This window comes from Rattus norvegicus, chromosome 9, assembly GCF_021556685.1.
Source record: "Rattus norvegicus strain SHRSP/BbbUtx chromosome 9, alternate assembly SHRSP_T2T, whole genome shotgun sequence".
NCBI lineage: Eukaryota > Metazoa > Chordata > Mammalia > Rodentia > Muridae > Rattus > Rattus norvegicus.
The window spans coordinates 14,092,486-14,120,028 of NC_141542.1; the positions used below are offsets into that span (position 1 = coordinate 14,092,486).

General features: G+C 38.9%; 1 protein-coding gene across 15 annotated transcripts in view; it reads right to left on the bottom strand.

The window, feature by feature from the left end:
- Positions 1-11,240: 11,240 nt before the first annotated feature.
- LOC148003342 (sulfotransferase 1C2A-like) overlaps positions 11,241-27,543 on the bottom strand; it is a 29,791-nt gene continuing 13,488 nt past the window's right edge. For 14 of the 15 annotated variants that reach the window (XM_087568370.1, XM_087568357.1, XM_087568364.1 and 11 more), the window contains 5 exons: positions 24,764-24,861; positions 14,529-14,655; positions 13,863-13,957; positions 13,549-13,729; positions 11,241-11,936 (listed from right to left, as the gene is read on the bottom strand). In XM_087568370.1, coding sequence (XP_087424496.1) covers positions 11,824-11,936; positions 13,549-13,729; positions 13,863-13,957; positions 14,529-14,655; positions 24,764-24,861 — 614 coding nt within the window. In that variant the 3' untranslated portion in view covers positions 11,241-11,823. Of the gene's footprint in view, positions 11,937-13,548; positions 13,730-13,862; positions 13,958-14,528; positions 14,656-22,579; positions 22,727-24,763; positions 24,862-27,543 lie in introns of all 15 variants that reach the window. The other variant, XM_087568373.1, reaches the window with a different exon arrangement.

A 27,543-nucleotide genomic window follows, 5' to 3' on the forward strand; every position in this document is an offset into this window, starting at 1 on the left:
GTAACTTTTATATGAACACTATAGTTTTAGATTTTGGGACAGTGTAATATTGGTGACAGTGTTCATTATTTCAATGGCTTTCCTACTTGTTTTTTTAAGCTTCTTTTGCAACCCTTGTGGATAAACAATGTTATCTGCCTTGATTTGCCTGTGTGCCTTTGACAGAACTAGCTGACTTGAATTAGGTGATCTGTTGCTGGTTTTTGTGGTCAATCTCATGTGTTCAGTCTTTGTTCCTTCCTTGTAGCACTTTCTGTTTCTTGGAGGCTTTGTGTGGAAATTGCTAGAACCAGAAGTGCAGGGTCTTGAGGAATCTTTTCTGCCCTCTTCCAGTAATTTGTTACATTTGGTATTTGAGCATCATACTAGATTTGGCTAAGTCTATAGATGAAGTGCTAAAGTTCCCTCATGTTAACAACTTTATATTTCTATCAACCAAGTTTTAAAGTTTTCTTAATGACAATTTACGTAAGTTATGTTGGAATTCTTGAATACTTCAATATTTAAATAGAATTTTTCAGTGAGAAATTGTCTAATAGGATGACCTCCAGTTCACCCTCTTCAGCTTAGTTGTAGCCAGGCATAATTGGTCCATGGACGTTGCCTTTCTCAGATCTAGTCTAGAGGCCCAACAGTTGTGCATTCCCTTCTCAAGACTCTACTGAGACACGTTCCTCATCTGATAAGGCCAGTTTCCTTGGTAATCCAAGAGGACATAGATGACATTTCTGCACTGTAGAAAGCATGAAAATGAATTGGGGATCTCATCTCCCGAAAGGCTTTCACAGGGGGTCTTTATTCCCAGATACTACTGAGAAGTGAGGATGGTAGTCTATAGGTAGATGATGGAATAGAAACCATTTCATTGTTATTCACAACATGTCTTTCTGATGCTGTGTAGAGCCTCTATGATCCTTTAAAGCTCATGCAATGGCCTGCTGGTCTCCCAGCAGAAGGGTGGTGTGACATGCTATCCTTCATCTCTGGACAAGTGTTGAGTGTGAAGGTCCTGGGATTGGGAAGTGGAAATGAGCTTCAGGATGTGGCCAGGGACCTACAAGAGAAGAAATATTATGGATCAATGAAGAAGCTGGCCAAGAGTTTCACATTCCCCAAGCCCAATACCTGTAACCCTGGTAGATAACAGTAGGCTTATTTTTTTTAGTGGAATCAGGACTGAGACAGATATAAAATTTAGTGTCTTCCAGTGTGAAAGTCGCTACAATGACATCATCATTGTCTCTTCTGTCACCTCTGACTACAAGTTAATGATTTCTCACTGATGCCCTGTTACTTTTCAGAAATCAGGCCCTAGAAGCAAAGGAGGTAAAGCATTCCTCACCAAAATGTCTAAACATATGCACCTAATTCTTGCAGCACAACTCACATATGTTTACATGAGACTAAATGCATACATGCTGAAAGTAAACCTCCACAATAGAATATGTCCAAAAGAGTCTGAAAATATTAGAAGAGAAAGGACAGTCAATGAGAGATCTGGATTTGGCCTCTGAGTCTCCAAAGAAGCCAGGTGCACTGGTTACATATGGTCAAAAGGTTTACTGGGTAGAACTTAAAACACTGTCCCAACCAAAACTGATCTGTCCAAAAAAGCAAGGTACAGAGCATCTCAAGGACTCAGTTTTGTCCTCTATGAGGTGAATACCTGTGGAATGTTTTGAGATGATCTTTGTGAAGACCCTGCTACAAATAGCTGGACTGACTGCCCCTGCTCCTATTCCCTCCAGCAGATAGGGAAGGAAGGAAGTACTGGATGTGGGGTCCTGGTACTCATCTGATTTCTCTCCTATCGGGTAAAAGTCTACATGGAGCAATGCCCCTCACTGAGTAGCAAGGGTACACAAAGTCCCCATCAGATTTATGCATTTCATTTGTTGCTATTGAAATATATCATCTTAGAGACATTTAGCTGGATCTGGAGCCAATGATTCATGCTGGTGAATTATGTCAAATGCTTTCTCAGCATCTAATGAAATGATCATGTGGGTTTTTTCTTTGAGTTTGTTCACATAGTTGATTATGTTGATGGATTTCTGTGTATTGAACCATTCCTGCATTCCTGGGATGAAACCTCATTGATCCTGATGGATGATCATTTTTATGTGTTTTGGGATTTGGTTTGCGAGAATTTTATTGAGTATTTTTACATCAATATTCATAAGGGGAATTGGTGTGAAGTTCTCTTTCTTTGTTGGGTCTTTGTGTGGTTCAGGTATAAGCTTAATTGTGGTTTCATAGAAGGAATTGTATAGTGTTTCTTCTGTTTTTATTTTGTGAAACAGTTTGGCCAGTATTGGTATAAAGTCTTCTATGAAGGTCTCATAAAATTCTACACTAAATCCATCTGGTACTGAGCATTTTTTGGTTGGGAGATTTTTAATGACTGCTTCTATTTCTTTAGTTATTATGGGCCTGTTTAGATGGTTTATCTAATCCTGATTTAAGTTTGGTACCTGTTATCTATCTAGAAAATTGTGTATTTCATCCAGATTTTCCCGTTTTCTTGAATATAGGGTTTTGTAGTAGGATCTGATGATCTTTTGAATTTCCTCAGAATCTATTGTTATTTCTCCTATTTCATTTCTGATTTTGTTAATTTGGATACACTCTCTATGCCCTTTGGATAGTCAGGCTAAGGGTTTATCTATCTTGTTGATTTTCTCAAAGAACCAGTTCCTGGTTTTGTTGATTCTTTGTATAAGTTGGTTGATTTGAGCCCTGAGTTTGATTATTTCCTGTCATCTACTCCTCTTGCGTGTATTTGCTTCTTTTTGTTCTAGAGATTTTAGGTGTGCTGTCAAGCTGCTGATGTATGCTCTCTCCTGTTTCTTTTTGGAGGCACTCAACTATGAGTTTTCCTCTTAGCACTGCTTTCATTGTGTCCCATAAGTTTGGGTATGTTGTGCCCTAATTTTCATTACATTCTAAAAAGTTTTTAATATATTTCTTCATTTCTTCCTTGACCATTGAGTAAAACATTGCTCAACTTCCATGTATATGCAGGCTTTCTGTCGTTTTTGTTGTTATTAAATACCAGCCTTAGATTATGGTGATCTGATACCATGTATGGGGTTATTTCAATCTTCTTGTATCTGTTGAGGCCTGTTTTGTGACTCAGTATATGGTCAGTTTTGGAGAAAGGACCATGAGGTGCTGAAAGGAAGGTATATTCTTTTGTCTTAGGATGAAATGTTCTATAAATATCTGTTAAATTCATTTGGTTCATAACTTCTGTCAGTTTCTGTATGTCTGTTTAATTGCTCTTTCCACGATCTGTCGATGGATGAGAGTGAGGTATTGAAATCTGCTACTATTCGTTTGTGAGGTATAATATGTGATTTGAGCTTTAGTAAGGTTTGTTTTATGAATGTAGGTACCCTTGCATTTGGAGCATACATATTCAGGATTGAGAGTTCATCTTGGTGGATTATTCCTTTGATGTATATGAAGTGTCCTTCCTTATTTTTTTGGATGACTTTCAGTTGAAAGTCGATTTTATTCAATATTAAAATGTGTACTCCAGCTTGTTTTTTGGATTATTTGCTTGGAAAATTGTTTTCCAGCCTTATACTCTGAAATAGTGGCTATCTTTGTCACTGAGGTGTGTTTTCTGTATGCAGCAAAATTCTGGTTCCTCTTTACATATCCAGTCTGTTAGTCTATGTCTTTTTATTGGGGAATTGAGTCCATTGATTTGGAGAGGTATTAAGGAGTTCTGATTGTTGTTTCCTATTATTTTGTTGTTAGAGGTGGAATTATGTTTGTGTGTCTCTCTTCTTTTAGTTTTTTACTTTTTCTAGGGTGTACTTTCCCTCCTTGTTTTGGAATTTTCTATCTCTTATCCTTTGTAGGGATGGATTTGTAGAAATATATTGTGTAGGTTTGGTTTTATCATGGAATATCTTGGTTTCTCCATCTATGTTAATTGAAATTTTTGCTGGATATAGTTGCCTTGGCTGGCATTTGTGTTATCTTAAGTTCCATATGATATCTGCCCAAGATCTTCTGGCTTTCATAATCTGTGGTGAGAAGTCTGGTGTAATTCTCATAGGTCTACCTTTATATGTTAGTTGACCTTTTTCCCTTACTGCCTTTAATATTCTTTCTTTGTTTTGTGCATTTGATGTTTTGACTATTATGTGATGGGAAGAATTTCTTTTCTGGCCCAATCTATTTGGAGTTCTGTAGGCTTCTTTTATGTTGATGCTTATTGCATCTCTTTCTTTAGGTTAGTGAAGTTTTCTTCCATAATTTTTTGAAGATATTTACTGGTCCTTTTACTTGGGGAGCTTTGCACTCTTCTATACCTATTATCCTTTGGTTTGATCTTCTCATTGTGTCCCAGATTTCCTGAATGTTTTGGGATAGGTGCTTTTTGCATTTTTCATTATCTTTGACAATTGTGATGATTTTTTTTAATGGTATCTTCTGCCCCTGAGATTCTCTCTTCTATCTCTTGTAGTCTGTTGGTGATGCTTGCATCTGTGGCTCCTGATCTCTTTCCTAGGTTTTCTATCTCCTGGGTTGTCTTCCTTTTTGCTTTCTTTATTATTTCTAGTTTCATTTTTAATTTTGGATGATTTTGTTCAATCCCTTTACTTGTTTGTATTTTTAGGGATTTTTGTGTTTCTTCTTCAAGGGTTTCTACTTGTTCTACTTGTGTTGTTCTGTATGTCTTTAAGGGAGTTATTTGTGTCCTTCTTAAAGTCCTCTATCATTATGAGACATAATTTTAAATCCAAATCTTGCTTTTCTGGTGTGTTTGGATATTCAGTATTTGCTTTGGTGGAAGAACTGGGCTCTGATGGTGCCAAGTATACATCTAAGTCTAGATACATGGAATAGCTTGATGCTCTGTTGCTTTAAGAAAATACTGACTAAAAGTAAGGAAGGTGAGAAAAAAGAGTTTATTTCATCTCACAAGCTAGGCTATCATGAAGGAATGCCTACACAGTAACTTTAGACAGGAATGAAGAGGAGAACATGGAGTTACATTGTTTGCTGCCCTGCTTTCCATATTGTCTGGGTGTGCTTTAGAGAAACCAGGACCTCCTGCCAAGGGGTGGCACACACATTTGGCAGTACCCTCCATATCAATCATGAATTAAATGCTCCACAGACCTGCAAAAAAACCAATCTGATGGACATAATTCCTCGACTGGAGTTTCTTCTTCCAGGTGACTCTAGTTTGTGCCATGTTGACAAAAACTACCCAGCACATATATTAAAGTCATTGTTTGCACATCCTCATACTGCCATTCTTCATGATGTCTAACTCCTCACCGAAAGCAATCAACCAATCAATCAACCAACCAACCAACCAAATAACAATAAAAAACCATGTAGTATACATTTTTATTCATTAACAATTTGTGTTTAGGGATTATTAATTATGAATAATGGAAATTAACTTTCTCCTAAAATGAAGACTTTTTTTTAGATTCATCTCTATATGATTTACTTAGTAAATCATCACAGGAGTCATTCATTTGACTCCTAAGCTCTTTTTAAAAAATATTTATTCATTTATTTATTTATTTATTTATTTATTTAATTGATTTTATGCTTCTTGGATATTTTATGTATTTACATTTCAAATGTTATCTCCATTCCCCTTCTCCCACATCCCCTCCCCACTCCTCTTGCCTCTTTGAGGATGCTCCCACTCCCACCCACCCACTCCAACCTCTCTTGGTGACCAGTATGCTCAGGAAAAATGCCACATTTGGTGTTGTGCAGTTTGGCGGTCGGGAGAAAATGATCCACAAGGTGCAAGGTTTTAGTTGAGTATGATACCCCAGTCTCTTCCACAAATTGGGATAGGTACTTCTTTGACAATTCTGGCTAAGATCTTTTTGCCTGAGAAGTGGTTGTTTCAGGGGCATAGCTGAATGCAAGGGCATGGCTTGCTAATGTGGAAGTTCAGGGTGCTGGAAAGGGATGTAGCCCTGTGAAAAGAATGGGACCTCAGGACTGTATGGGGTCCATGTGCTCATCTGGAAGGGCGAGTGAAACAGATTTATGTTTCTAGGACTGTAATACCTTTTTGCGTGTCTCATAGTGACCTGAGGTGCTGAGCCATGGGTCCTTTTCAGAATTTGCCTGCACCCGCAGTGGAGCCTAGGGATGTGTATCCCAGCTCCTCACCTGGTCCAAGGTCTAGTATGCATCCCCAAAATCCTAAACCTGAGGGGCAGTTGAGAGGGAACACTGGAGGGCAGAGTCCCCAGAATGAGTCTACATGGGGGTAGACTGAAAAATACTAGATTGTGATTGAGTGATTTATTTGACATTTTAAAATTGTGGTCTTATTATACCTTGTTCATAGTAAAAATATTATACAATTATTTTTGCTAGAGGATTTTACTCTCTATTTGCAATGTAAACAACACATTGCAAATGTGGAAATAGTTAAAATGCTGGCAGCTCATGGTAAACATGGGTTTCTTATGTTGGCTAGTGTTTGCACAGAGCTGTGAAACCTGTGACAGTTATTTTCTAGAGTGGCATGGCACTTTTTAATTAGAATGTCTCTCTCTCTCTTTCTCTCTCTCTCTCTCTCTCTCTCTCTCTCTCTCTCTCTCTCTCTGTGTGTGTGTGTGTGTGTGTGTGTGTGTGTGTGTGTGTGTGTTCTGTGTGAGGTTATCCACATAATTTATAGATTTTAAATCTATAAACCACCATGTCTGGAGAAGGCTGGACATATATACAGGACACATGCCCTTTCTTGACATGTACAACACAGACTTTGTCTTAAACTATTGTCTAAAGACTCTTTTACAGCTTAGAAGAGCATTTAAATCATAGTTAATGTAATTGAATAAATAGTAATCATTCAAAAATAGCAAAATCAAGAGGTTTGTGAGCCCAGTTTTAAGGGAAGTTATAAACCGTATATTAAGGACATATTTTGAATAGACAAAATTCACAAACACAGCCAAGAAGAAGACAGATTTGGAGAGAATAAACAATAGATCTATTTGCAAGTTTTCCAATGAAAATATAAACTGGATAGAATTTATCTTCTCCCCTATATAGCTTTTGTTTTAGCTTCTTCCTGAATTTTGTTTCCATTTAATGCCAGAAAATTATTTGGCCATGTTATGTTCATTTGGCATTCATTTCTATGTTTTGGGATTTTTACAATTTATACTGTCGTGGGGGCACCAATGCCAAGGCAGACATTTAGAAGTCAAAAGACAATTTTTCAGAAGTTGTTTTCTTCTTCCATCATGAGGGTTCTGAGAATTAAACTCAATTTCTGGGAATTGACCTCAGTTCTGGGAATGATCAGCTTTGATAACAAATACCTTACATTTATCCTGACATGAACCTTTATCTTAGATGAGGTTGATATTCCAGAGGGAGAATAGTGTTATGTCCCAGATACAAAGCATGCTCAGTGATATTTTGTGTCTCTTTCATGTTTTTCATAAGCCTCAAATATTTCAAACTACTTCCAGCACCATGCTACTTTCTTAGATAAGTTGTTCCTGGAGAGAATACCTATATCGTTTATGCTTGTTCTTTCAGAATTGTGTGCTCTCTAGTGTCTTTTTCCCCATGTCAGTTATCCAAATAATTTTACTGATGTGCTGTGCAATCTGGAAAATGTTAACAAGTGTACTGATTAAACAAAATTGCAAGTGTTGGGACAGGCTTTTGAAGATTGTGGTAGAGGTGTCCTCTTTAGAAAAGTGCTGAACAAATTTGAATTGGATTTTCAAGCAAACACCTGTATGTATGGAAAACACTGCTGATTTTTAGTAGATTTGTTGAGGGCTTTGTACAAATTGTGCTATGGAGATTGTATAGTATTTGCTGTTTAAGCATTGGGGGTATAAATTCCCATTCCCAGGACATACAGAATAATCAAGTAACCTTAGTGCTCTATGGCAGAGAGAAGAGTACATGTGGGGAGACCCATGGATCCAGCTGCATATGTAGCAGAGGAATGCATCGACTGGTATCAAAAGGAAGAGAAGACCTTTGTCTTGTGAAGGCTCATTTCCTAGTGTAGAGGAATGCCAGTGTAGTGAAGCATAGTGGGTGGATGGGAAGGGGAGCATTAGGAGTGATGGCAAAGGGGTTGTACTGAGAAAGGGGATAACATTTGAAATTTAAACACATAAAATATCCAATAAAATAAATGAAATTTAGAAAAAGAAAATTCTTTTTTTAAAAGATTTTCCAAATTGTGGAGTGCAAGTTTTTAATATATTTCCTTATGATTCTCTGGATTTTCTCAGTTTCTGTTGTTATCTCTCTCTTTTCATTTCTAATCATGGTACTTTGGATATTTTCTCTCTGTCTTTTATTTAATTTGACTAAGAGTTTGTCAATCTTGCTGATTTTGTCAAAAAATCAACCTTTTGTTACATTGATTCTTTGTATTTGTTCCAAATTTATTTACTTCAGCCCTGACTTTGATTATTTCTTGCCATCTCCTTCTTTTGGTTGTGATTTCTTTCTTTTATGCTATAGCTTTCAGGTATGCTCACAGTTTCTAATATAGCAGCTCTTAACAACCCTGTGAAGCACTTAGTTCCTCTGAGAACTGTCTTTATTGTGTCCTTTAAGTGTGAACATGTAGAGTAACCATTTTCATTCAATTCTAGAAAGTGTTTAATTTCTTTCTTAATTTCTAGCTTGACTTGCTTTCATTCAGTAGTGACCTGTTCTTTTACCATGAGTTTGTAAAGATTTCTGTCTTTTAGTTTTTTGTTTCATTTTTCTATTGTTGGTATCCAGCTTCTCTTGTGATAGACAGAATGTAGAGAGTTATTTCAACTTTCTTGTATGTGAAGACTTTGCGTCTAAGTATGTGATCAATTTTGGAGAAAGTTCTATGATGTGCAAAGAAGAAAGTAAATTCCTTTGTATTTGGGTGAAATGTTCTGTAAATATTTGTCAGATCCATTTAGTTTTCGATGTCAGTTAGCTCTGGTATTTCTCTATTTAGTTTTGTCTGTATGACATGTCAACTGAGTAGGGTATTGAAGTCTCCTACTATCTGTGTTTAAGGGACAAGATATGAGTAAAGCTGTAAAAATGCTTCTATTATGAACTTAGGTGTACTTGAATTCACGAATGGATGCTAAGAATTGAGCACTTAAACTGAAAATTAAATCAAATAATTAGGAACTAATTAGTTGGCACAGGTAATTTCAAGACAAGAGAGCATTTAGGCTATGCTGTGGCTTCTTCTGAACTCTCTTGTCTACATCTGTGGTGAAAAAGAGCAACTGTTGGATAGACAGATTGGAAAAAAATCTGCAGATTACTGACTAGGAAAAGACAAAGTGAAAATTTCAGCTAAGGTGTATGCTGAAAAAGAGGCTGTGATTGTTACCTGTAATCCCCTGCTCTGCTGTGGGATGATATGAACATACACTGAGGAAAAACTCCACCTATAGCAGACTTCAACTTCTGAACATGCACATTTGTTTAAAAGGTGTCAGTCTGAACTGAGACTGCCACAGAAGGGGATGGATCCCTGATCCTCAACAGTACCCCCAAAATCCAAGAGTAAAGCTGTAACCATGAAGTACAAAAAGCATTGGAGACCTCAAGGTTTTAGTGATACCAGATGTAAGAGAGGTCTGCTTAGGAAGGTTGCATGAGCTTATTAATTGGCTCATTCTTAAACTGGACTGAATCATTTTTACTATCCATTTTCCTGCACCCAGTCTGTTATCAGTATTTATCATGAGCAGAAATAAATAAATGATTGATAGCAAACAAATGGAGTAACTGAAACTCTTTTATTGAATTTTGTGTATATAGAGACGTGCTAGCAAAATAATCATAAGTCAATGCTAGTAAAACTAAAATGTTTATAAACGTTCTAACAGTTACTTAACTACTCTTCTGATGTAATGTTTCATTTACTTGATTAATTCTTTTCTCTAAAAGTAATAGTTAAAAATTGCCAATGTGTAAATTATGAATACAATCGTGTACAAAGCCAACATAGTATGTTTTACCATTCATCTCTTTCAAGTTCTGCTATTTTAATTTCTGAATACAAAGGAAACTCCCAGAAGAATAAAGCCAAAAGAGGCTTAAGTTCGACACTATTATGTTTCCAAAGTTTACCTTAAATCTACAGTTAACCAGTAGATGGTTGGAGACCAGAGTCATTCCTTTTATAGGCTAGAGTGACTCTGGGCTCTTATGAACTTAACCCTGACAGGAGGCAGATGTAGGGACTTCAGTTTAGTTTGGATTGTAAGAGGGGACTCTCTACCTAGAGAAACTTTGAATAATTTCAAGACTTAGGAGCAAACAATAAAATTTTACAATACAATTCGGATATAATTTTTTTATATAATAGACATTGTCAATTAACTATACACATATGGTTAGATTTCGGCAGTAACCAAGCGATTGTCTATAAGTTCAACAAAATTTCACACTTTTCTAGTATTTTATAACCACATCATTGGGAATGTATTAGTGAGCTTTCTTTCATTATAACAATATCTGGGGAAAGCAACTTATAAAGACAGAAGCTTTATTTTAGCTCTTGGGTTTGGAATTTACGTTCTGTGGTGAGATGGACAGAATATCATGGTGAGGGTAAATGGCAAAGCAAAACTAACCACCTCATTTTATTGAATTTTTCATGGCCAAGAAACAAGGGAAAGGAAGACCAAGGGCCAGGAGCACTCATTCTCTTCTAGGCCATGTTCCAGTTTCGTAGCTTCCACCCACTAACTTCTACTACACCTTCTCATAGCTCTTGCTGGCAGTAACACATGCTGTGTCCACGTCCTCATCACATGGCCATTGCAGGTTTGAGTGCTAGAAAGCAAATGGCATTCTAGCTCATGCTAAATACCCCAGGCTCCTGTTCACACCACAGGCTGCTCCTGCTGATCTCAGCTTAGCAGTGCTGATGTCTGCAACTAAAGTAAAAGGGTAAGTGCTGAGAATTTGTGACCTAAACATGTGTGCCTTTCTGTCTTCTGAGCCATCATTCAGTCATGCAACATGCTGTGTTCTCCATATTGCCTGGTTACTGGGAGTAAAAGGATGCCCAAGACATGGAGCGAGTGAGAGGTGGAAGGAAGTATGCTGGCAAGCAAATGCAGATGGACTCTGCTAAAGTGGGCAAAAGTACAAGCTGTTCCTCAGAAGAAGAGATGACAGGAGATCAAAACTTAACTGGCTGCAAGTTGAACACCAACCTTCCATTCTGCTTTTATCAAGACACAATTTGTGCTTTCCAAAGGTCACCCTCATGCCTTTCTTCTGTTTCTTTTATGCTCCAGAACTATGATTCTGTTTATTAAGATTTGGATTTCTGACATCTCCTTGAAGTCCTTCCCTCAATTTCCTCCTACCAGGTAGAAAATGTTCCAGTGAGCATGTTGCAACAAGTTGTCCACAAACTGAGTCTTCCCACTGTAACCATGAAAAATACCGATTGAGCAGAAAGACATTAGGAATTTCTGTACATTCATTTAGATGATTTCTAATATTTGTGTTTTTGTGCATAAGATAGTTATTTAGAGTTAGAATATAGGCTATACCTCCTAGAAAGATGTCATCATAAAATTTATACTATTCAAGTTTGTTTATTTATTAGCTTATTAAGCCATCTTACTGATTTGTACTGAATAGTGGAGAAAGTATACACTGGACATAATATGATTTTGTGAATTGTAATGTGATGTCAGTAATAACAGAGTCGGTGTCACAGTCCTTGGCATTTACAGTTTGCTTTCTGATCTTCCTTTGGCTGGATTGAGGCTTGCAGACAGACTCCTGTCCTTGATGTCTATCTTCTCATCTTGATCAGAGTTCCATGCAGAAGTTTAGAGAGGTTCCATCCAACTTTTGCTCATAGATTTCATCAAACCTCTCATTCTGGGCCACAGTAAAGTGGTTTTTCCAATCACCCACAATTCCTAAAGGACAAAGGCCAGACAAAAGCATCAGTGTGTGGTTGACAGACTGTATCCCTGACTGGAGTGTGCAGTACCCACATTGGTGCTGTCCTGACAGGAGCTCAATTCCTCACCACTTTACCTCTCCTTAATGAGAAGGGGGTTTAGTTGTCTTTGTGCAGGGGCTCTGGCATCTAAATAAAATCAATCAATTCAATGTGACCCAGAATCTTGGCTCTACTGTGCTACACACACATATTATGTAGTAACAATTATAAAAATGAAGGAATGGTAGACATATAGCCATACAAGGAGATCTTAAGATGTTATACTGGCCAGAGATCTGGGGCATAAGAAAATACATATTGTGACACTCCAAGTATATGCCACCTAAGAACAAACAAAACCAACTTACAGTGAGAAATGGGAATATTTTCTTCTGAAGGAAAGATTGCCTGCAAAGGATATGGCAGGATATCAACCAAGCTGATGGAATTCTTTTTACTTTGATCACTTAGTTTTATTTGTTTGTAAGAATGTATTGAACTGCATCGTTTATTTCTATGAATTGTTTTTAGTAGATTATGTTATTGGAACGAGATTCTATTTTTATTATTTTAAATAATTTTAGAGAGATAATCACTGTAACACTTGTGATTCTTAAAGAAAATTATCCAACTTGATGAACAAGAAATGTTCATTGTAGCATTAATCATAAAAATATGGACACAATATCTATAATAAGAGAAATAATTGGAGGAATAACAGGATATCCATGAGTCCTGTATAGACAGTCATGCGTAGAGATCAGTATTTCTTTTCCTGGAGGGATAGCTCATATTCTGGTAAGCAAAAGTATGTAAGGTAATCACGGTTTGTGTTAGTGAACAGGTTTCTGTCATGGTATTCTTAGTTGTGTTTTTATGGCCAAAGCAAGCAAGCAAAGAAGCAAACACAAGTGAGTGCAGAGAAGAGTGGACATTGATAGACTGGGAAAAAGGGTGCTTCTCAAACCTTACCAAAGTCTAAGAGAGAAAAGAGGGAATACTGCAAGGGCAATGGATTAACTCCTGTGCTGAAAGTAAAAGAAAAAAAGTTCTGCAGCTGTTTATAAAACCTAGTCCTGGTTGCATAGCAGTGGAAAAAAGTGCAGATGTTAATGAGACAGTGGGATGGGTTTCATTCTGTACCTACCTTTTTGGAAAGTGGGTTTACTGAGGATTTGTGTGAAATCATCGAACTGTTGAGTTTTAGAAAGTTACTGAGTATACTAACTTTAAAAAATAACATTCCCCACTTAAAAGTGAATCACCAGGGATAACCAGATTTTTTTCTTTCAAAATCTAGGAAGCATTAAGGGCCTGGGTCTCAGTAATACATGCTGAAAGTCCTGAAAGTGTCATGAGTCATGATTTGGAGACAGAATCAAACTAGATGTCAGCTCTGATGAGTCTAACCGCAGGCAGGGATCCCAAGGAGGTGTGCACCAAGGGGAGTCTGTCTTAGTTATCTGTAAGACTTGCTTTGTAGAGCTTCTTGTACACTAGGAACAAGTCTCTAGCTTTCTTAGAATCACAATATGTGGATTGGAGGGGGACTGGCTCAGAATTAGAGATAAATAAGCCCCACAGACCTTTTCTCATGAAAGGGGAAATGGACTGGTCCATGATAGTCTTGGGGATTGTAGAAAAATTTGTCAAAGGATTGTCTTTCATTTTCTCAAACGATGTCTCCAGGACTATTTTATCCACGACCTCTTCATCCAAATTCTTGCCCATGAACTGCATTACCTTCTGGATTTCACGCTTTGGGTCCTGTGAGTGAGGGTAGCATTAGTTGGACTGGAAAAGAGTTTTCACACTATCACATTTTTCCAGACATCCCTGTCAGAACCACATTCCTAAAGCAGCTTCCCTGTCCCTGATGCTGAAGAAGTAATTTACTTACCCTCTTCATGTCTTCATAGAAGAGGAAGAGAATCTGGTATCTGCCTCGAATTTCCCACCATCCTTTCACATGGTCAAACCAAGATCCCCAACTTACTGTGAAAAACAAGAATTGTTTTCATGGACACAAATCTTCCAAGTCAGGAAAGTTTGACTTTCCTTTTTTCTTTTTCTTTCTCTCTCTCTCTCTCTCTCTCTCTCTCTCTCTCTCTCTCTTTCTTTCTTTCTTTCTTTCTTTCTTTTTCTCTCTCTCTGTCTCTCTCTCTGTCTCTGTCTCTCTCTCTCTCTGTCTCTCTCTCTCTCTTTCTTTCTTTCTTTTTTTCTTTTTTCTGGCTTCAGGTACATCAGAGAAGGAAAAATTCTGTATTAGATATTTCCCAGCATCACTGAGCTGCTCGCTTCTGATGTCACATAGTTTCTGTCAGTATTGGGGACTTTTCTTTAATATGAGAATTAAAGTGGCTACATATTGATTATGCACAATCACTTGCACCCTGATATTATGACAGGGTCACACAGGCTGAGGAAAGTCTATAGGTCAGGAATCCCCAAATAGAGGCCAGGATAGGAGGCAGAGGAAACTCTGGGGGATCAACTGTCAGGGGTTGTTCTCTCAGCTCAGCCTAATCGGGGTAAAACCACAGAGGGACAATGCATTTTTATTTACCTTTTCCATTGATGAAGGTTTCAAAATACTCATTCCAGGTGCCTGGATTGGGGAGCACCTGGCACATTCTGTAGAAGTGGTAGTAGGAAACCATGCAGTCTTTGGCGTTTCGAGCCACATAAAGGTACTTTGGAGAAGAAGAGAGGTGAGTTAAAGGAACACAAATATTGGAACTCCCTAGTTGTCCCTCTGGGTGAGTCCTTTTGGGGAATGCTCAGCTCTCCTGCCCTGGCACTGAGACTCAGCCTAGAGCAATGTCACCAATTATGATACTCCCACCCCAGCCCTAACTCATTAAAATTTATCTCAATTCTTGATTTCCCTTTTGTTATCAGGGGCAAACTCTTCCTCTACATACTCTGAATCAACTACAGAGCCACTGAGCCTTCCAGAAACCTCAGCCTGATTTCTGAGAAAGCAATTGCTCCACCTGCTGTTTTGGCGTGGAGCAGCACCGTGGATCCTACTTGATATGAGCACACACTTTCTTCCATGATGATCACTTTAAAATCTGTGTGTTTCTACACAGAATAAGCAAACACTAGGTGCATTTCAATAAGGACCCTGTTGGGAGACTTTGTTATCTTGCCCTTGTATTCTCCAAGTCAAAATGCTGCTGTGCACCAATGGAAAGAATTTTCTAAAGTGTCAGATTATTTATTTATTTTTTAATTTAATTCTTGCACTTTGTACTCAGGCTGTCTTTCACCTCAGTATTGACTGACATTTTAGGAGTTTCATCTTTCCTTTTCAGGGATGTGCTTTCCAGCCACATGGCATAACTCTCACCTTTCCTCAGCCCTCATTCATCCCTTTCCAAGTCCATACATTTCTCTATTCTGATGCACACAGTCTGAGGGTTAGGCTCGTTCTGGTTTTTAATTTTCTGTGTTGTATATATAAATCGTTAAATATGTATATATAATATATAATGTATATAATATATGATGATATATACATATATGTGTAAGCAATTATAAAACACCATTGCTTTATTTGATGATTCAACCTAAAGTCACATCTTCTTTCTTTATGTCATATTTGATACAATGATCTATTTGGTACAGCATTAACATTTTCTTTTTTTGTCACTTTTTTGTTTGTTTATTTATTTATTTACTTTTTTAACTTGAGTATTTCTTATTTCCATTTGGAGTGTTATTCCCTTTCCCGGTTTACGGGCCAACATCCCCCTAATCCCTCCCCCTCCCCTTCTTTATTGGTGTTCCCCTCCGCATCCTCCCACCATTGCCACCCTCCCTCCAGTAATCACGTTCACTGGGGGTTCAGTCTTAGCAGGATCCAGGGCTTCCCCTTACACTGATGATCTTACTAGGGTATTCAATGCTATCTATTTGGTCAGAGTACAGGGTCAGTCCATGTATAGTCTTTAGGTAGTGGCTTAGTCCCTGGATGCTCTGGTTGCTTGGCATTGTTGTTCATATGGTGTCTCGAGACCCTTCAAGCTTTCCAGTTCTTTCTCTGATTTCTTCAATGAAGGTCCTATTCTCAGTTCAGTGGTTTGCTGCTGGCATTCGCCTCTGTATTTGCTGTATTCTGGCTGTGTCTCTCAGAGGAGATCTACATCCAGCTCCTGTCTGCCTGCACTTCTTTGCTTCATCCATCTTGTCTAATTGGGTGGCTGTATATGTATGGGCCACATGTGTGGCAGGCTCTGAATGGGTGTTCCTCTGGTTCTGTTTTAATCTTTGCTTCTCTATTCCCTGCCAAGGATATTCTTGTTCCCCTTTCAAAGAAGGAGTGAAGATTTCACATTTTGATCACCCGTATTGAGTTTCAAGTGTTCTAGGCATCTAGGGTAATTCAAGCATTTGGGCTAATAGCCACTTATCAATGAGTGCATACCATGTGTGTTTTTCTGTGATTGGGTTATCTCACTCAGGATGATATTTTCCAGTTCCAACCATTTGCCTACGAATTTCATAAAGTCATTGTGTTTGATAGCTGAGTAATATTCCATTGTGTAGGTGTACCACACTTTCTGTATCCATTCCTCTGTTGAAGGGCATCTGGGTTCTTTCCAGCTTCTGGCTATTATAAATAAGGCTATAAAATAGTGGAGCACGTGTCTTTTTTATCTGTTGCGGCATCTTTTGGGTATATGCCCAAGAGAGGTATAGCTGGATCCTCAGGCAGTTCAATGTCCAATTTTCCGAGGAACCTCCATACTGATTTCCAGAATGGTTGTACCAGTCTGCAATCCCACCAACAATGGAGGAGTGTTCCTCTTTCTCCCCATCCTTGCCAGCATTTGCTGTCACCTGAGGTTTTGATCTTAGCCATTCTCACTGGTGTGAGGTGAAATCTCAGGGTTGTTTTGATTTGCATTTCCCTTATGACTAAAGATGTTGAACATTTCTTTAGGTGTTTCTCAGCCATTCAGCGTTCCTCAGCTGTGAATTCTTTGTTTAGCTCTGAACCCCATTTTTTAATAGGGTTATTTGTCTCCCTGCGGTCTAACTTCTTGAGTTCTTTGTATATTTTGGATATAAGGCCTCTATCTGTTGTAGGATTGGTAAAGATCTTTTCCCAATCTGTTGGTTGCCGTTTTGTCCTAACCACAGTGTCCTTTGCCTTACAGAAGCTTTGCAGTTTTATGAGATCCCAGTTGTCGATTCTTGATCTTAGAGCGTAAGCCACTGGTGTTTTGTTCAGGAAATTTTTTCCAGTGCCCATGTGTTCCAGATGCTTCCCTAGTTTTTCTTCTATTAGTTTGAGTGTATCTAGTTTGATGTGGAGGTCCTTGATCCACTTGGACTTAAGCTTTGTACAGGGTGATAAGCATTGATTGATCTGCATTCTTCTCCATGTTGACCTCCAGTTGAACCAGCACCATTTGCTGAAAATGCTATCTTTTTCCATTGGCTGCTTTTGGCTCCTTTATCAAAAATCAAGTGCCCATAGGTGTGTGGGTTCATTTCTGGGTCTTCAATTCTGTTCCATTGGTCTATCTGTTTGTCTCTGTACCAATACCATGCAGTTTTTATCACTATTGCTCTGTAATACTGCTTGAGTTCAGGGATAGTGATTCCCCCTGAAGTCCTTTTATTGTTGAGGATAGTTTTAGCTATCCTGGGTTTTTTCTTATTCCAGATGAATTTGCAAATTGTTCTGTCTAACTCTTTGAAGAAATGGATTGGTATTTTGATGGGGATTGCATTGAATCTGTAGATCGCTTTTGGTAAAATGGCCATTTTTACTATATTAGTCCTGCCAATCCATGAGCATGGGAGACCTTTCCATCTTCTGAGGTCTTCTTCAATTTCTTTCTTCAGGTTCTTGAAGTTCTTATTGTACAGATCTTTTACTTGCTTGTTTAAAGTCACACTGAGGTACTTTATATTATTTGGGTCTATTATGAAGGGTGTCGTTTCCCTAATTTCTTTCTCGGCTTGTTTCTCTTTTGTGTAGAGGAAGGCTACTGATTTATTTCAGTTAATTTTATACCCAGCCACTATGCTGAAGTTGTCTATCAGCTTCAGTAGTTCTCTGGTGGAACTTTTGGGATCACTTAAATATACTATCATATCATCTGCAAATAGTGATATTTTGACTTCTTCTTTTCCGATCTCTATCCCCTTGACCTCCTTTTGTTTTCTGATAGCTCTGATATTTTGACTTCTTCTTTTCCGATCTGTATCCCCTTGACCTCCTTTTGTTTTCTGATAGCTCTGGCTAGAACTTCAAGAACTATATTGAATAAGTAGGGAGAGAGTGGGCAACCTTGTCTAGTCCCTGATTTTAGTGGGACTGCTTCAAGTTTCTCTCCATTTAGTTTAATGTTAGCAACTGGTTTGCTGTATATGGCTTTTACTATGTTTAGGTATGGGCCTTGAATTCCTATTCTTTCCAGGACTTTTATCATCAAAGGGTGTGGAATTTTGTCAAATGCTTTCTCAGCATCTAATGAAATGATCATGTGCTTTTGTTCTTTCAGTTTGTTTATATAATGGATCACGTTGAAAAAATCATGGTGGTTGAAAGTTCCACCAGAGAACTACTGAAGCTGATAGACAACTTCAGCATAGTGGCTGGGTATAAAATTAACTGAAATAAATCAGTTTTCTGTATATTAAACCATCCCTGCATGCCTGGGATGAAGCCGACTTGATCATGATGGGTGATTGTTTTGATGTGCTCTTGTATTCGGTTTGCCAGAATTTTATTGAGTATTTTTACGTCGATATTCATAAGGGAAATTGGTCTGAAGTTCTCTTTCTTTGTTGGGTCTTTGTGTGGTTTAGGTATAAGAGTAATTGTGGCTTCATAGAAGGAATTTGGTAGTGCTCCATCTGTTTCAATTTTGTGGAATAGTTTGGATAATATTGGTACGAGGTCTTCTATGAAGGTATGATAGAATTCTGCACTAAACTCGTCTGGATCTGGGCTCTTTTTGGTTGGGAGACCTTTAATGACTGCTTCTATTTCCTTAGGAGTTATGGGGTTGTTTAACTGGTTTATCTGTTCCTGATTTAACTTCGGTACCTGGTATCTGTCTAGGAAATTGTCCATATCCTGCAGATTTTCAAGTTTTGTTGAATATAAGCTTTTATAGTAAGATCTGATGATTTTTTGAATTTCCTCTGAATCTGTAGTTATGTCTCCCTTTTCATTTCTGATTTTGTTAATTTGGACACACTCTCTGTGTCCTCTCGTTAGTCTGGCTAAGGGTTTATCTATCTTGTTGATTTTCTCAAAGATCCAACTTTTGGTACTGTTGATCCTTTCTCTGGTCCTTTTTGTTTCTACTTGGTTGATTTCAGCTCTGAGTTTGATTATTTCCTGCTTTCTACTTCTCCTGGGTGTATTTGCTTCTTTGTGTTCTAGAGCTTTTAGGTGTGATGTCAAGCTGGTGACATATGCTCTTTCCTGTTTCTTTCTGCAGGCACTCAGAGGTATGAGTTTTCCTCTTAGCACAGCTTTCATTGTGTCCCATAAGTTTGGGTATGTTGTACCTTCATTTGCATTAAATTCTAAGAAGTCTTTAATATCTTTCTTTATTTCTTCCTTGACCAGGTTATCGTTGAGTAGAGCATTGTTCAACTTCCACGTATATGTGGGCATTCTTCCCTTTTTGTTATTGAATACCAGCTTTAGGCCGTGATGGTCTGATAGCTCGCATGGGATGATTTCTATCTTTCTGTACCTGTTGAGGCCCGTTTTTTGACCAATTATATGGTCAATTTTGGAGAAAGTACCATGAGGAGCTGAGAAGAAGGTATATACTTTTCCTTTAGGATAGAATGTTCTATAAATATCTGTTAAGTCCATTTGGTTCGTGACTTATCTTAGTCTGTCTTTGTCTCTGTTTAATTTCTGTTTGCATGATCTGTCCATTGATGGGAGTGGGGTGTTGAAATCTCCTACTATTATTGTGTGAGGTGCAATGTGTGTTTTGAGCTTTAGTAAGGTTTCTTTTACGTATGTAGGTGCCCTTGTATTTGGGGCATAGATATTTAGGATTGGAGTTCATCTTAGTGGATTTTTCCTTTGATGAACATGAAGTGTCCTTCCTTATCTTTTTTGATGACTTTTAGTTGAAAATTGATTTTATTTGATATTAGAATGGCTACTCCAGCGTGCTTCTTCTGACCATTTGCTCGGCAAGTTGTTTTCCAGCCTTTCACTCTGAGGTAGTGTCTGTCTTTGTCTCTGAGGTGTGTTTCTTGTAGGCAGTAGAATGCAGGGACCTTGTTGCGTATCCAGTTTGTTAATCTATGTCTTTTTATTGGGGAGATGAGTCCATTGATGTTGAGAGATATTAAGGAATAGTGATTATTGCTTCCTGTTATATTCATATTTGGATATGAGGTTATGTTTGTGTGCTTTTTCTTCTCTTTGTTTTGTTGCCAAGGCGATTAGTTTCTTGCTTCTTCTAGGGTGTAGCTTGCCTCCTTATGTTGGGTTTTACCATTAATTATCATTTTTAGTGCTGGATTTGTAGAAAGATATTGTTTAAATTTGGTTTTGTCATGGAATATCTTGGTTTCTCCATCTATGTTTTGCTGGATACAGTAACCTGGGCTGCCATTTGTGTTCTCTTAGGGTCTGTATGACATCTGTCCAGGATCTTCAGGCTTTCATAGTTTCTGGAGAAAAGTCTGGTGTGATTCTGATAGGTCTGCCTTTATATGTTACTTGACCTTTTTCCCTTACTGCTTTTAATATTCTTTCTTTATTTTGTGCGTTTGGTGTTTTGACTATTATGTGACGGGAGGAGTTTCTTTTCTGGTCCAATCTATTTGGAGTTCTGTGGGCTTCTTGTATGCTTATGGGTATCTCCTTCTTTAGGTTAGGGAAGTTTTCTTCTATGATTTTGTTGAATATATTTACTGGTCCTTTAAGTTGGGAGTCTTCACTCTCTTCTACAACTATTATCCTTAGGTTTGATCTTCTCATTGAGTCCTGGATTTCCTGTATGTTTTGGACCAGTAGCTTTTTCTGCTTTACATTATCTTTGACAGTTGAGTCAATGATTTCTATAGAATCTTCTGCTCCTGAGATTCTCTCTTCCATCTCTTGTATTCTGTTGGTGAAGCTTGTATCTACAGCTCCTTGTCTCTTCTTTTGGTTTCCTATATCCGGGGTTGTTTACATGTGTTCTTTCTTGATTGCTTCTATTTCCATTTTTAATTCCTTCAACTGTTTGATTGTGTTTTCCTGGAATTCTTTCAGGGATTTTTGTGATTCCTCTCTGTAGGCTTCTACTTGTTTATTTATGTTTTCCTGTGTTTCTCTAAGGGAGTTCTTCACATCTTTCTTGAAGTCCTCCAGCGTCATGATCAAATATGATTTTGAAACTAGATCTTGCTTTTCTGGCGTGTTTGGATATTCAGTGTTTGCTTTGGTGGAAGAATTGGGCTCCGATGATGCCATGTAGTCTTGGTTTCTGTTCCTTGGGTTCGTGCGCTTGCCTCTCACCATCAGATTATCTCTGGTGTTACTTTGTTCTGCTATTTCTGACAGTGGCTAGACTGTCCTATAATCCTGTGTTTCAGGGGTGTTGTAGACCTGTTTTCCTGTTTTCTTTCAGTCAGTTATGGGAACAGAGTGTTCTGCTTTCGGGCGTGTAGTTTTTCCTATCTACAGGTCTTTAGCTCTTCCTGTGGGCCTGTGTCCTGAGTTCACTAGGCAGGTCGCTTGGAGTAGGAAGGTTTGTCTTACCTGTGGTGCTGAGGCTCAAGTTTGCTTGTGGGGTGCTGCCTACGAGCTCTTTGTGGGGGTAGCAACTAGGAAGCTCTGTGCTGCCCTTTCCAGGAGCTTCCGTGCACCAGGGTTCCAGATGGCGTTTGGTGTTTTCCTCTGGAATCAGTAATGTGTGCAGAGTGCAGTCTCTTCTGGTTTCCCAGGCTTGTCTGCCTCTCTGAAAGTTTAGCTCTCCCTCCCACAGGATTTGGGTGTAGAGAACTGTTTATCTGGTCGGTCCCTTCAGGTTCTGCGGGTGTCTCAGACGCACTTGACCCGCTGCTGCTGTGCCCTTATCCAAGGGAACCCAGAGGTCATATACAGTTTCCTCTTGGGCCAGGGATGTGGGCAGGGTTGGGCAATGTTGGTGGTCTCTTCTGCTCTGAAGTCTCAGGAGTGCCTACCTGTCCAGGCGGTGAAGTCTCTCTCCCACGGGGTTTGGGAGCAGCCGCATTAACATTTTCTTATTTTTGCATATAACAGGTTTGTCAGAAGTTTTTAGGAGCCAACTTGAACTGTTCTTTAGCAGACACCCTCATGAAGGTCTCTTTCCTTATGTATGTTGTATGTATGTATGTATGTATGTATGTATGTATGTATGTATGTATGTTGTAATGTATGATCATGATCACAGTAGTAATCTGGGGATCTGAGCTGAGATGACTCTTCAGATAAGATCATGTGTATTTCTGTTAGATATACTGGTGTTTCTGGTACTTGGGTCATCTTATGCTGATTTGTAAGAGCTTATAGTCCAGGGTAAGAATAGGGAATTAATCTTTAAAACCTTTGACAGATGACACAAGACTACCCAGAAGTTGCCTACAGTCTTTTTTACCACCTACTATATTGGTAAATTTCCTTCTGTTGTTTGAATTCACCGAGAAGCTGGCTTCAGAAGTTGGGTTACTCCATACGCACTTCAACACCAAATATATTTTTCTAAGTGTACTCCAAGATCCCTTATCTGGGGAGAGACTACTCCATGAACTCTGTGACAAGGAGGGAAGAGAAGAGCAAAATAGCCCAAGTAAAAAACTAGTTACTGAGAACATCTGGAAGGTGAACTCTTTTGTAAAGGTGTTACTTTGTTTAGCCCATTGGGAAAGAGATACTAGAAGATCAGCTCTTGGAAACCTTAGCCATAGAGAGAAACCTCAGTGTGAAACTCCAGCTGATGCTTAAACTTCCTCAGTTTCTTGAAAATGGTGTGAGCACAGGATCTCCTGATGTTATCTCTTTCCTACCTGTCCTTTACTTGGAGGAATATTCTGATCAGCCTGGGTATTTTATGAGTAAATTGACTGGCTATCCCAATGGAGATTCATCAGTAGTTTTTGCTAGATGTTTGTGAGTCCTCCCTTTGTAATATTATCTTTCTACTGTGATTTGTTCCTTGACCTGGAAGCCTTGCCCAGGGACACTCTATGCTCTGCCTGAGAATCTCTGTGCTGGGAACAACAAGTGTCAGATTCAAGAGGGCTTGTCCAGGCAATTTCTGCTTGAGGACCTGATTTGTTGTTTGTTATCTCTCTCTCTCTCTCTCTCTCTCTCTCTCTCTCTCTCTCTCTCTCTCTCTCTCCCTCTCTCTCTCTCTCTCTCTCTCTCTCTCTCTCTCTCTCTCTCTCTCTCTCCACCCTTCCATTTGCCTGCTGCTTTCTATTTGTTCATTTTCTCTGGCTTGTTTTATATACTTAATAACCTCACTCATTCAAAACTGAAAATATACCCATTGAAGACGGTTCTCAGTACCACAGAGCTCAACTCCTCCACCTACATATACATGGAAGATGATGACCCATGATACCTATGCTCTCTCCTCATTCTCTTATCTCCTTGTGTTCATGTTCTGTTTCAATCCCTGTGCAAACATTAAAGCTAATGTTGCTGAATTATCCAGGGGATCAAATACCACTGCACAGGTCCATGATAATTATGCTTTTCTTAATTTTATTTCAGTTTTATTTTTTTGTAACTTGGGAATTTCCTCAGCTTATTTGATCTCAGATAATATCAAGAGGTATTCCTCAGTGATTTCATGATAGCTGGTCTCAGTAATGCCAGGAATAGAATTGGCATTCGTCACCCACCTTTACGGACAATACAAGTAATTTGATTGTAGGAACTCCACCAATATTTCTGCTATCTATAAATACTTTAGTCCTTTCAAAACAATCCTTAAAGCTTAAATTATGTGATGGTTTTATTTATATTGATGCATTGCCTGCTTGTATGATTATGACCCATGTGCAAGCAGTACCCATACAAAACAGAAGAGGGCATCATATCCCCTAGTACTGAAGTTACAGACAGTTGTGAGCTAGTATCTGAACCTTTGTCCTCTGGAAGAACAGTCAATACACTTAAGCACTGAGCCCATTTCTCTAGTCCCTTTTTATCTTTCTTTCACTATTTCCATTTAAAAAAGAAAAAGATTATTCTTAGAAAAGCCATTGACTCATCCTTGAATTTCAGCTCCACTCACTGCACGAATTCTGTACCCTTGGCATACTCCTTGGTATACCTATGGTATACTCCTATCATGGTCAAACACCCTCAATGTGTCAGGAACACAATAGACAAGACACTGGGACACATGACATAATCCTAGAAAGAGTGAAAGCAGCCTGGAGGCTTCTGAGGCTCCATCCAAGCCTCCTCTGCAGCTCCACTGGGATTTACCCTTTGAACATCAGTCCTTTGCACTTGATCTGCTCAGTCTTCTTTGTGCTCCACTCCATAAGCCCTCCTATAGCCTACAGCCTATGGTTCCCGTTCCCCACTCCCAGTCTGCTTCACTGAAGAACACATGATCCCCAGTACCTCAGTCTGCCCTCGGCCTTCACATCACATTTGAAAGCCTCTGGGGAACCACTCTACTAAATCTAGCATGGTGTTTGACTTTACTGCACAGTATGAGGTCTCAGAGGTACAGCGTACTGCTAAGGAAGCTATACTCACTCAGGCTGTGAAGGCCTGAGGCTCTGGGCTCCCTGCTCCAGTCCCGATAGGAACTGCTACTGTCTTACCTTACAGTTGTTTGTCCAGAAAGACGGTGGCAGCAGCTGAGGGGGAAGATGGGTCCTTAATATCCTTGGAGCTGGCATCGCATTGGCTTTGTCCACACCTGTAACACAATTCAGGAGATGATTGCACAGTATGCTCAGCACATGAGAATATCCACTCCAGGTGCTGCTCAGGGAATCCAGCATCCACACAGGGATTCTCGTATTTTTGCCTTGGGGATTGGGGGTGGTGGAAGAAGGATTATTGGTTTTGCTTTCGTGTTTGTAGGCTTACATAGCTTAAGACCTGGATGCTCCCTTCGAGTGAATTTACTGTCAGTTTGTAGAAAATGGGATGGAGGCTTCGATAAGTATGTGTTATTAAGAAAATCCAAACAGGACTGTTCCTCAGCACACACACACACCACAGGCACAGCCTGTACTTTCTATAAAGGAAATAGCGACCCAGCACTAGGAACGTATATGTCCTTGTCTAAAATCTATAGACTAAGAGATTCACTTGGTTCTCAAATTATAGGAGGAAGAAAGACTCTATTCTTCCTTCTTTAAGAAAATTTAGATGCCCAAACTACCAGACCCAAGGAGAACAGAAAGCCACTAATGACAACACATCCCACACCTGTGTAGCATGTTCAACTTCAATAGATGTGTCCCACACACATCACTGGAGTTGTACATTCCTACCTTGAGATTATTCCTCCTCCTCCTGCTCCTCCTCCTCCTCCTCCTCCTCCTCCTCCTCCTCCTCCTTCTCTTCCTTCTCCCCTTTCCTCCTCCTCCTCCCCCTTCCTCCTCCTCCTCCTCCTTTTTGTTCTCTATAGGAATTAGTCAGCCTGAGTTCATGAAACCCCCCAATTCCTCTGAGACCTATAAGAATGGACTTCCCATATTTTACCATGTTGCTTGGATTCTCATCAGTGCTCTTTCATGCTGCTATCTGTATGACCATGGGGTTAACAATTCTCCTAACAAGACTTACATCTCTAAGGAAACTCCTCTTAGTGTCCCTCTCAACACCCAAACATGAAGTCTCTTATTGGAACCTCAAGGAATTCACTCTCTCATTTTGAGGATAATGACCTGGAAGCCAAGAATAACCAAATTTGTCCTATTGAGCCAGAGCTGATAAGAAACAGTGAGCAGACTCTTTTCACCTCCCTTCCAGCCATATCAAAAACTTCTCTCTGGTTATGTGCAGTGATGTTTCTTCTATTACATCCTTTCTGATACATGATTTGTAATTTCTGCACTTCTATTTACAAACCTTGTAGGGACTTTCTCTGTGAATCATTGAGTTAAAATGGGGTAAGATGAAATAAAGATATTGCAGACTGTCCCTAAGGTCTTTCCTTTAATCTAGCAATCAGGCTATTCAAATAATGGCAGTGGAGAAGTTAGAGAATTAGTCCTGCATTGCTTCAAAGATTGCATGAAATCATTCTGTTAGGTGGCACATTTGAATCTGGACTGTGATCCACAGAAAATGGTAAAGATTCTCTTATATGAATAATCTGAAAACCTGTCAAACAAGGAGCAGAGATACTTTTAAAAAACTAGAATTGTGACTGATAATAAGTGGCAATTAACTATAAACATACAGCGGAAGGGCATGCTGTAAACTTGCGTTCCACCTTACTTCTATGATATGAGGTCTGGAAGGTGACAAGGTATAATGCTTACTTTCCATTGTCAACTTGACTGGACTATGAACTGTATCTCTGGGTGTGTATATCCATAATACGGTTTCCAGAAAGGTTCACCCACAGATTGGCAGCCCAATGGGAAATTAAACTAAATAGAAAAAGGTGAGCAAAACATTAGCATCTGTCTGTGCTCCTAACTATAGACTCAATGTGATGAGCTTCATGACAGATTTATAATGTGTCCTGAAATTTGAGTTTAAAACCCCTAAAATGCTGTAAGCAAAGCTTCACAGACAATTCTGGGGAAATTTTGGAAGAGCACAGTGCCAAAAAAAGAGTAGAGTGTGGAGGCCCACTCATGAGGTCGCAGAACTGCTCTATGGAGAGATGGGCTGGAGGTTATTATATTATATTTTGGTGAAGAGTCTGGCCACACACTGCTCTTGAACTAAGAATTTGATAAAGTTGATTTCACAACAATAAGGGATTATGTTTAGCAAGGAAATCTCAAGACTAGAAACTATGTATGAAAAGAAAAATGTTCAGTTAAAGTTACGTGAAAAATAGCTTTTCAATTGAACAAAGTAATTGCCTCCTCGTGTGTGTGTGTGTGTGTGTGTGCATATGTATGTATGTACATGTGTATGTGTGTGTATTTATATGCATGCATATGTGTGTGCATGTGTGTATGTGTGTGTATGTGTGCACATGTTTATATGTGTATGTGTGTATATGTGTGTGCATGCATGTGTTTGTGTTTCTGTTTGTGTGTATGTGTGTGTGTGCGTGTGTGTGTGTGTTTTGAATCATAAGACACTGTCCAGAAACCACTTGGTTATGAAAGTAAAGTACTGAACGCAGATGGGTGTGAGCTGCTGATGAGTAGATTTCTGTTCCTTCCTCTATTCTGCAGTTACACATGACCAGAGCAAAGGTATAATGAGAACATTAGGCAGAATTTTGCCTTCATATGCATCTATCTTCCTTGCTGATTCACATTTGGTAGAAATACAGAAAAGAAATGGATCTGGAAAGGGTGGCATATACATTTAACCCAACACTCAGGAGGCAGAAGCAGGAGAATCTCAGTGAGTTCAAAGCCGGACTAATATACAGCATGATGCTGTTCCAAAAGACAAA